The sequence below is a fragment of the Elephantulus edwardii genome, unplaced genomic scaffold (genome assembly GCF_000299155.1).
Source record: "Elephantulus edwardii isolate Elephantulus edwardi_28Jun2011 unplaced genomic scaffold, EleEdw1.0 scaffold00021, whole genome shotgun sequence".
Lineage (NCBI taxonomy): Eukaryota > Metazoa > Chordata > Mammalia > Macroscelidea > Macroscelididae > Elephantulus > Elephantulus edwardii.
The window spans coordinates 13,695,564-13,706,951 of NW_006399771.1; the positions used below are offsets into that span (position 1 = coordinate 13,695,564).

An 11,388-nucleotide genomic window follows, 5' to 3' on the forward strand; every position below is an offset into this window, starting at 1 on the left:
TCACAGGCAAATTGACTGCACATAACAACAACAACTAGAAGCTTTCTTATTCTTCAGAACAAGAACAATATCTATTATGAACAATGCTACCAGATACATTTATGCACAAATTTCTTTGCAGACAAATGTTTCTATTTGTTTTGGTATATATCCTTAATAGAACTTCTGGATCATATGGTAACTCTTTGGTTAACCTTTTAAGGAACTGCCAGGTCATTTTCCAAAGTTGCCACACTATTTTACATTCCCACGAGCAGTGCTTGAGAATCCAAAATGTTCCACATCTTTGCCAACATGTATTGGGTATGTATTTCTTTTTACAGCTATTCTAGTAAGTTTGAAGTGATATCTCACTGTAGATTCAATTTGCATTTCAATGTCTGGTTTCACCAGTGGCTGGTGGTGCAGCAAGCTGGGTTGATAAAGGTTAGATGGCTCTGGCCGTTCGCATCCACCAGCAGCTCTGAAGGAGAAAGACAGGTAATCTTCTCCCTCTGTAATTTATACCCTCAAAGCTTGATGTGGAGTTGCTGCAAGTCAAAATGGACTCCACTACAGTGAAGTTTTTAATTAGAAATATTAGTGGTGTTAGGCATCTTTCCATGTGTTTTCTGGCCATTTGTACATCTTCTCTGGAGAAAAATTAAATATATCTACAGAATAAAATTTTTCTCAACAATGAAAAGGAATGAACTACTGACACATTGAAAAATTTTGAAACTATTATGCTAAGTGAAAGAGCCTAATCATAGAATTCCATTTATTGTACTTTGTTATTTGAGATATCCAGGTTGGAAAAACCCATGAAGACAGAAATTAAACCAGTGGCTTTATAGAACAAGAAACAGGGGTAAATGCATAGTGATTGCTAATGACTTAGTGTAGGATTTCTGTTTGAGGTGATAAAATAAACTGCAATGGTGGCTAAACTGTGACTATACTAAAAATTACCGAAATGCACATTTTGATGGTTCAACTGTATAAAAATTATACATCAGCAAATTTGTTTCTTTAAAAAGATCATTACACAGGACTAATAAAACTTCTTAAGCTGTAATATATTTGTTGTAAATGTGAATAAATTGTTTTTTAAAATCACTTTAGCTATTGAAAGATACATTTAGTCAGCATTCATAGTGAATTATTAGGATCAATGGCTAGCATAAGTGCTTGTACAGACCCATACAGAGGGATCCATAAATAAATTTTATATGGAAGGTTTATAGAAATATTATTTATGTATATATGGGCAAGATTTTCAAGGATGTTAAAGCACTACTTTTTTGTGTGCATAGAAGAGTCTTGGTCATACAATAACCACTCAATAAATTATTGTTATTTTGAATAATGGCAAAATTTGATTTATGATGAATATTCAGGTATTCACCATTGTACTCGTAATAAGTCAAATAGTTATCATCTAATACAGAGTTTAGGAAGATAGAACAAACCCCCCCCCCCAAAAAAAGAGGTAGAGAGAGGACAAGTAAGGGGTAGGCAGAGACAGGAACATAGTTAATAGGTAAAGCCAAGATAAATGGTAATGCTCATAGTATAATCATACTTGTAGAAAATAGTAAGATGAGGAGAATCTTATAAAAGACTTTTAAAATAAAACAACTATTCTATCTAAATTATAGACGAGGTTAACACATCATTAAATATTAAATTCATTTTCTTTAAATCAAATAGTGTCATCCTAAGAATTACATTTGAAAATGCCTCGTTTAATTACCAAAATACAGTTTTCAAATTTATGCAGTCAATAGAATACAGAAAAGCACGTTTTTGTATTCTGTTCTCAGTCAGAATCTATCTGACGTCAGCAATGATAGCTGGTATCAGATTATCACATTGTCTTCTAAATCCAGCTTGAATTTCTGAAAAGTTCTAGCCATTTTTATCATTAATTTCTGAAAAACTTCAGATGATAATGATATTAATGCTAATGTTTGATAATTTCCATCTTCTGTTATATTACTTTTTTTTTTAAGTGGTCACAAATTGTTTTCTTTGAGGTGGCTGTCTTCCAAATGTCTTGGCATAGACAAGAAAGCACTTCCAGTATGGGATCTGTTTGTTCCAACATTTCAGTTGAAATCCCATCAATTCCTGGAATTTGTTTCATGCCAAAACCTTCAGTGCACCTTGGGATTCTTGGTTAATAGCCCTTGGCTTGATCATACACTGTGTCCTGAACTGGCTGAATGTTGACCAGTGCTTTTTGGTAAAGAGATTTTGTGAAATTTTTTCTTCATCTTCTCATGATGTTTCCTAAGCTTTTCATTTTTCTGTGTTAATATAATTCTCCGATTTTTCTCTTTCAGCCTGAGTAATGCTTAGTATGTCACTTCCTTTTTGGTTTTCTAAATTTTTTCATTCATTCATACTTTGCCATCTTTTGAAATCTGTTCATCTATTTACTTCTTTCTTCTATTCATTTTAGCTATTCTACATTGAAAAACAATTTTCAGAGTCCTTCTAACATACATTTTGATCTTTTTCTTATCTTTGTAATAACATTTTATTTTTAATTACCTGTGTTTAATTTAAAAATTATAGATTTATGGATCATCCAAGTTATGAATAAGATTGCAAATATTAAAAGTTACAGAGTCTGTTATGCTGATTCTAGAATCTGTCCTTTGACTGAGATGCAGGCATTGAAACAGAACAAGGAAATATTGCATAGTTTAAAATGAGAAAAAGTGTGTCAAAGCTGTATATTGTTAGCTTACTTACTTAATCTTTATGGTGAATAACTAATCCAGGTGGTTGGACTACGTGAAGAATATATTATTAGGATTAGAGGAAGATTAATGTCCTATGGCACACAGATTACATACTTTACTTACTGAAAGTGAAAAGACTTGAAGCATTTAGTGATGAAAAACAAAGTTCTTCATAACTGAATCAAATAGAAACATGATGATAAATAGAGAAAATACTGAAGTTGTTAAGGATTTAATTTTATTTGAATCTACACTTAACACTCATGAAAGTAGCAATCAAGAAACCAAATAATATATTGATCAAATATCCTGAAAGAAGACCTCTTTAAAGGGTTCAAAAGGCAAAAATATCACTTTAAGGACAATGATATGTTTGACTCAATCCATGTTGATATGATCCAGTCACTTCATATGCATGTGAAAGCATGTGAAGAAAGATTGATGAAAAAATAATATATTTGAATCATGGTGTTACTGAAGAATATTAAAAACACAAAACACTTCCATAATAGTGATCAAATCTCTCTTGGAAAGCATACAGCCAGAATGCTCCTCAGAAGTGAGAATAGTGAAAATTTGCCTTGATTATTGTGGATGTATTATCAGGAGGGAATAGTCCTTAAAGAAGGAGATGATGCTTGGCAAAGTAAAAAAATAAAAAAAGAATAGAAAGACTCAATAAAATGGACTGAAAAGGGCTGCAGCAATGGCTTCAAGTGCAGTACTGATTGTATGGATGGTACAAGAGTTTTACTCCATTTTGCATAGGTTGGCAACCAACTCAAAAGCCCTGAGCAACAGTAGTTTTGAACTGGAAATTCTGAGTGATATCTTTGAGAATATACATTGTTTAAAATTGGAAGTGAAAAGAAAAAAGAATTTTTGAAAGACAATTTGCCTTCCTTAAATATGACCAAATATAAATATTTATCTCTAAATATTTACCTTCATGATATGCCAAGTAAGTCATAAAATATCATGAAGGTAAATATTTAGAGATAACAAGAACATATAGAGCACAAAGAACTATATTTAATTGTTAATTTAGAGACCCTAGAGTTGGAGTTATAACCATCATTCTGAACATGAAATCTCAGGAATTTCCATAATATTTAAATCATTTAAGAAACTATGCAAAAACTATATAAACAAAGGCCGGTAGTTAAATTTTTATACTGGTTCCTTCTTTATAGAAGATACACTATCGGTGCACTGCCTTAAAAAAACACTGGGAACAATTTTCGATATTAAGATAATTTATCAATATTTTGCTTTATATTGAGATTAGTAAATTTAAATAGATATATTACTAGTAGATGTAGCTTCCAATGAAAAAAAATAACATTGCATTTCCCGTTATAAATAAAACATAAAAAGTTGACTATTGTCTAATAAACAGTCTGTATTAGGATGATTCTATTAGCTTTGATAAGAATAGTAATGAAAGTTATAAAAGAAGCATAACTTGATTTAATAATATTATAAGTCAGTAAAAAATATATTCTTACCACTTTACAAGTTGGTATAATAAGATTTTCACAGCTACATTCTAAAATAAAAAATAAATATGTTTAGATTGAGAAATATTAAGATCATTTTAAAGCAATTTAAAATATCAAATTTAGTTACCACAATGCCATATTGGACAACACTGGCCAGATACATTTTCTTTCACAAGATTCATATCTTCTGCACATTGAAGTAGTGGTGTAGGGCAAAGATTGGGTTCACAAACTAAATAGAAATATTACAAGGTAAATATTAATTTCATGTTGTAACATCAGTTATCATTATCATATTGTTCAACTGACGTTACTAAAGGTCATTGAATTTTTTTCCTTACTATTGCTTACTTTCCTCCTACCCAATTGACCCAGATATGTTGGTGAAAACAGAGAAAGTGAGTCATAGAGAGATAGAACAACAGTAAAAGTGCTGGGACAGTTAATTGGTGTAGGGTCTTGAGAAATGGTAAGAGTGCAAGCAGAAAGGAAAAAGCCAAGAGGTTTAAGATCATTTAGACATTAAGAAATTCTACAATAATGATAAAAATTACAGTTAATCTATCTATCTTAAGGAGGCAATTATATTATCTAAGAATTCTTAAACATATGTTTAGTCTATACTTTACAAATAATAATTCCACTAACGTCTAATATAACTGCACAACTAAGGTATAATGAGTTTCTTAAATATTAGACAAAATTTTTAAATATTAAAAAATTTTTTATATACATATCCTTACCACAATAATACTGAGGGCAACAGAACTGGGTAGTATTAAGATCCACAGTGAGAAATTCCCCGTCAGTACATAGTGGAATAGGTTCAGTGCAAGGCTCACAAACTAAAAACCAAATTAAAAAAAATAAAAATACATACATTAAAACCCCATGAGCTAAATGCAGGTAATTGGTAATTCAGGATACTGTACACACATACACAAAAAAGAAAAATAAAATATATTGTGTTTAATAAAGTTTGTAACAAGGAAAATAAGATTTTGAAAGACTAATCTTCTTCTTTGGTAAAGATATTAACTATAGTTCTAAGTATTTAAGTTTTGCAAGCACAATTACAAATATATTTATACCATCTCACCAGAAAAACATTCATATTTTCAAACTCATTTGTTCTTTCTAGGATGAAAATATCATCAATTATTTATTTCAAGTTTTCTTAATTCATTACCCTTGATTCCAATTAATAAATGCACCCTGCAGCAAACACCAGTTTATATGTGACTGTTTATCATTCTTCTCCTATTTTGATAATAGCTCCTGGATGGCTCTAAGGAAATGTCCATTTAAACAGTTGGGGGTTCTTTTGGTAAAGATGTTTCACTCTCACAGAACTACTGTGGGAATACAACCAAAATAAAAAAGCCAAAAGGGAACAGCATGCTTAGCATTTCTCAAGCTGAAAGAATAGTAGAAAATATTGCAGAAAAAGCTTTGAATTGCAATATTGAAAGAAACTATGAGAAGGATATTGAATAAAACAGGAAGCACCAAGGGAAGATGAAAATAACACATTAAGCCACTGTACCCAAAATAATTAGTGAATGTTCAACCACTTGAGGAGGTAATGTATGATAAAGAACCGATGATTGGCCATCTCAGGTGCCAAACAGGACAAAAAAGTCTCAGACAAACAGCTACAAGCAGGGGAAAGACTTTCTCAGCTTTCTATGAGAAGGAAAGTTAACTTGAGACTCTCCCTACACAAAAACTGCTTAAGTTGGTACCCTTGATCTTGTGTAATTCCCGAGACAAAGGAAGACAACAGGCTTCAGGAGAGAAGCTATCATCACATGAGACATTCTTCCCCAGGACCAGTACTTTCAGATGCATGTGGGGTAGAGAAAAGACTGAAACTCCCCTGGGGAAGGTCCTTCCATTTGTGGATCCTTTCCTCCACCATTGCAAGGCCATCTCAGGTGCCAAACTAGACAACAGAGCTTGGGACAGAGAGCTATAGCAGGGGAAAGATTTTTTTCAGCTGGCATGTTGAACTGCTAGAAAGAGAGTTGACTTGAAACCCCCCATTGACATAAACTGCTCAGCCACTCCATAGATGAAGGAGGACCAAAGAGTTTGGAAGAGGGGACTACCGTAAGATACAATTCCTGCATGGCTGCATTGCAGACCACAGATAATTTGAAGTACTGTTGTTGTTGTTGTTGTTGTTGTTGTTGTTGTTGTTGTGTGCTGTAGAGTCACTTGTGACTCATAGCGACCCTATGTAAAACAGCCCTAAACCCTGCTCTATCCTGTGCCAATCACATTGTTTCCAACACACCTATCCCCATTACCCCAGTGACTGAATCAATCCACCTCACCAAGGGGTCTTCCTCTCCAGCGCTGTCCCTCCACCCTCACAAGCATGATGTCCCTCTCCAAGGACTGATCACACCCTGCAACATGCCCAAAGTATGTCAGACAGAGCTTCAGAATCCTTGCCTCCAAGGAGCAGCCTGAATTCACCTTCTCCAGGATGAAATTGTTTGTTCTCCTAGGAGTCCATAGTATATTCAATACTCTTCTCCAGCACCAAAGCTCAAAGGCTTCTACTCTTCATATCCCTAGTCATTGTCCAGCTCTCTGATGCATAGCAAGTAATTGCAAAGAACATGGCATGTATTAGGCATACTTTAGTCTCCAGAATGACATCATTGCTCTTCAGTACTTTGGAGAGGTCTCTGATAGGAGACTTTCCCAATGCAATTCATCTTTTAATTTTCTGGCTGCTATTACCAAGAGTGTTGGTGCAATGACAGGAACTACCAGAAATTCAATCCAAATTCAGTAAAGGGCATAGAATAAAAGATATTGCTAACATTAGAAGAATCCTGGTTGAAAGCACATAATACCAGGAAAATGCTTCCTTAGTGTTTTGTTGGCTATAGAAAAACATTTCACTGTTGATCACAACAAATTATGGATAACACTGAGAAAAATGAAAATTCTAGAATACTTAATTTTGATTATGTGAAATCTGAACAAAGATCTAGAGGCAACAGCTTAAATAGAAAAAGGAAATATTGTATAGTTTAAAAATTTTAAAAGGGTATCCACTGAGGTTGTCTCTTTTCACCATATTTATTTATTCAAACTTATGTTGGACAAATAATCTGAGAAATGGGAATGAATAATAAAAGAATTTAGTATCAGGACTAAAAGAAAACTGTGTAACAACCAGCAATATGGAGATAGTTTGCTTGCTAAAAATGAAAAAGACTAAGAGCTCTGGGGAGCTCTTTCCAGGCTGGGAAGATTAGCAGAATGCTGGATTCTGCTAAGGTATGTTTTCTGGTTTGGGGTGGAGACTAGGGTATGGCTTTTACTCATAACAGCGTGTGTACTGATTGGATTTCGTCTCATATAAAAAGGCTTTTGGGCCCTCAGGCCTGCTTTTTGTGGAGCTCCCAAATAAAACAGGCTTGGAAGCAGGAGTGGCATCCACTTCTAAAATAAGCTTACCTCCAGAAATTCTATGAATGTGGAGGAAAGATAAAAGTTTTGTGTTCAAGACTTTTATTCATAGAGTCTACAACTCTATGGCACTTAACAACTGCAAGAGCTCTTAATATACAGGAAAATATGAATTCTCACAACTATACCAAAAAACAACATCTTGACAAAGATTGAAGTTGCTAAAGATTTCATTTCACTTGGATCCATATTCAACCCCCACCGAAACATCAGGCCCAAAAAAATCAAATATACTGGGCAAGCCTCTTTAAAGTGTTTCAAAGCACTCATTTTAAGATGCACCTGTCCCAAACAATTTTTAAAAAATTCATATGTATTTGAAAGCTGCGCAATAAAAAAGGAAGTGCTGCCTTTCAATTATAATGTTGAAGCATAATATTATGAACTTCAAGAAGAATGAGCAAATCTGTCATGGAAGAAATATAGCCAAATTCTCCTTAGGTGTGAATAAGGCTAGACTTTGTCTCTGTACTTTAGACATATGTTCAGAAGAGACCAGTGCCTGAAGAAAGGCCTCATATTCAGCAGATAAGAGGATCAGCAGAAAATAAGAAGACCCTCAACGAGATGGATTGACATAGTAGTTGTTAAAATGAGCAATAACTTTTTAATATATCGTGATATAAAACTGTGAGGATGGTGCATTACAACACAACCTTTTCTTATGTTATACATAAGTTTGCTATGATTTGGAATGCATTTGACAGTATCTAACAATATGTTTATGTGTAAATGGGGGGTCGTGTGTGAAAGAGAAAGAAGGGGTTACCATTGAGAAGGAAGGGTAGTAACAAATGTAATAATCATACTCATTGACAGGTCATATTCAGTAATAACCTCATTAAGTTTAATATCAGAATATTGATTAATATAAGCCCTACTGAATTCCTGAAAAGCAACAAAGTCAGTCTAGAGACTAAGGTGAGCCTAAGCCAGGCCATGTTCTTCACATTTTCTTGCTATGCAGTAGAGAGCTAGACAATGATAAAGGATGACAGAAGAAGAATTGATATCTTTGAGCTATGGTACTGGAGAAGCGTCTTGAACATGCCACTGACCACCAAGAAAACAAATAGGTCTGTCTTGGAGAAGGTGAAACCAAGTTTCTCCCTAGAGGCTAGGATTTTGAAGCTCATCTCACATACTTTATGCACATGACCGAGAGGGACCAGCCTTGAAAAATAACCTTATGCTCAGAAGGGTGGAGAGATAGTGCAGGAGAGGAAGACCCAAATGAGATGGATTGAAACAGTAACTGGAGCAATGGGGGCAGGTGTGTTGGAGTCAGGGAGACTGGCTCAGGACGGGGCAGGCTTCAGAGCTGTTGTACATAGAGTCTTTATGAGTCGCAAGTGACTAAACTGCACATAACAGCAACGACAACAGTAAATTCCTATAATTAAGATATCTAAGAGAACCTAGATTCTTTTTTATTTCAATAAATTATTTCTCAGGACACTCACCACAGCGAGGGGAGTAACAACAAGGTTCTCCGTCTTGGACTTGAATCATGAATTGGTCATCTCTGCATTCTGGTATTGGAATATCAGGGCATTCAACTGGGTCACATTCTGCAGGCACATAAAATTATTTGTAAATTTGTATAGCATGGAAACAGATAAAATTAAATAATGTTATTTATGTCTCTTTAAATTTGTTTCTAATTTTTCCCTCCAAAGGTCTTAACCTTAGCAGAAGTATATTAGAAGTAACAAGAGATTTTATATATTTATATAAAAGCCAGTTTCTGTGTGTGTTTGAGGGGGTGTGTGTGGAATTCTGTGGACTACTGGTTAAGCACTTGTGCTGACTACTCAGTAGCAAGTGGTTCAATTCCATTCACCAGTTTCTCAGCAGGAGAAAGACGGATAATCTCTGAAAACCTAATGGAGGGGTGGCTGTGTTTCTATTCCAGCTCATGGCAATGAGTTGAGCTATGTATGTAACTCCTGTACACCACAGACTTTATAACAGATCATTTCCTTGGAGTCACCAGGAATGAGAGACTAATGCTCTAGTTACTATTCTGAATGGACAGGAACCTCACTCCGAGTTGATTACTCACCACACTGATACTGTGGACAGCAGGAAAGAGGGCTATAACCGACGACTAACTTTTGACTACTTGTACACGTTGGAATGGTAGTGTCACATAAAGTCATGTCACAGCCTGGAAATAAGAAACAAAACCACAAAATATAAATGAACAGAACTAAAAATCTGCTGCTACTTCTACCTCAAAGCAGAACAACGAACATGTTTTTGGTACTGAAATTAAGCCCATTGAGCTCACTAAATCCCACATATGTGAGAGACACCATGGTTAAGTTGTGTGTATTGTATACAATGATTATCATAAATCAAAGATCTCCAAGTTCTATTTTCAGATAGTAATAAAAATAATTAATTGTAAATATATTGATTGTCTCATGCATATTTGCAAAATCAGCAAAATTACAGTGAATCAAACTAGCCTTTATACATGACATCTATTTTAGCACTAATATTGGTAATTCAGCTTTTACTTTCTTGGGTTTTCTGGTTTGTTTTCATTAATAGCAAATGTTATGCACATCCTTTTTAACAGGGACTCAGAGAATATTTGTCAGTTTACTCACCACAAATTTTCTCTGAACAGCAGGTCCATTTATCAACAATGTCCATAACAATTTCACCTTCTCGTTCACAAATTGGTGAAGGTTCTTCAAGACAGTCAGGCTCTATAGGAATAATGCTTCCATTCTCCAAACATTTGTACAGAGAACATTCATCAATACCTCCATTCCAAATTTCCCCAGCAGCGCGAGGCTGGTCTTCAATATCAGTACACACTTAGAAAGATTGACATATTATTTCACTTATAACCAGGACACCGAAATAAATCAAGCTATAATCTTTTCATTTAAGATAGTGACAAAGTCCACTGACAGTGATGCTATATTAAATATCTACCTTTCTCAAATTTCTCCTTTTTTTCTTCACTTATTTCCATGTTTCTTTAAGTCAAATTTTTATTTAGTCTAAAACAATACTTTTCTCCCTATATTTACATATGTTGTCTTTTATAATTAAAATGCATTGTCAATTATTTTTTGTAAATTTCAGTTTTTAATAAAATCCCTGTGGGTTGGAAGTAATCAGTATCATAAGTTTAAATTATATGTAAAGCACTAAACATCAGAAATAATTGCTGCTAGAAAACAATGTTTCAAATGCAGTTCTTCCTTGCATCTGAAAGATGGCACATAACAACAATAACAAACAACAACATGCCACCAATGTCCATTCTGTGATAAGTGTTATTATAATTCATAAATGCATAACCTGGTGCTCAGTAAGCCACTGGTACATGAACAAACTAGAATTCTAATTCAGTCCCAAAATCATACACTCAATTCTTAATATATCATGTTCTATCTCAATTTAGACACAGGTAGAGATTAAGATACATTACAAATGAAGAATCTATGATTTTTTTCTTCAAATGAAATCATATTAAGACTACAAACAAATTTCCTTTCCAAGACCAAGATCAATTTGGTGAATCTTTCTCAATATGTTTTTGTTGTTATATGCCGTCAAGTTGCTTACGACTCATAGTGACCGTATGTACAAGAGCTCTAAATGCTGTTCTATCCTGTGCCAACCGAGCCATTGCAAAC

At 34.1% G+C, this 11,388-nt stretch overlaps 1 protein-coding gene across 1 annotated transcript in view; it reads right to left on the reverse strand.

Annotated features, from left to right (window-relative positions):
* Positions 1-11,388, reverse strand: part of LOC102866818 (otogelin-like protein-like) — a 209,393-nt gene that overhangs the window by 28,100 nt on the left and 169,905 nt on the right. Inside the window, 6 exon segments of the mRNA XM_006882584.1 lie at positions 4,241-4,281; positions 4,362-4,466; positions 4,978-5,079; positions 9,190-9,297; positions 9,792-9,896; positions 10,345-10,557. Of these exon segments, the coding sequence (XP_006882646.1) occupies positions 4,241-4,281; positions 4,362-4,466; positions 4,978-5,079; positions 9,190-9,297; positions 9,792-9,896; positions 10,345-10,557 (674 nt within the window).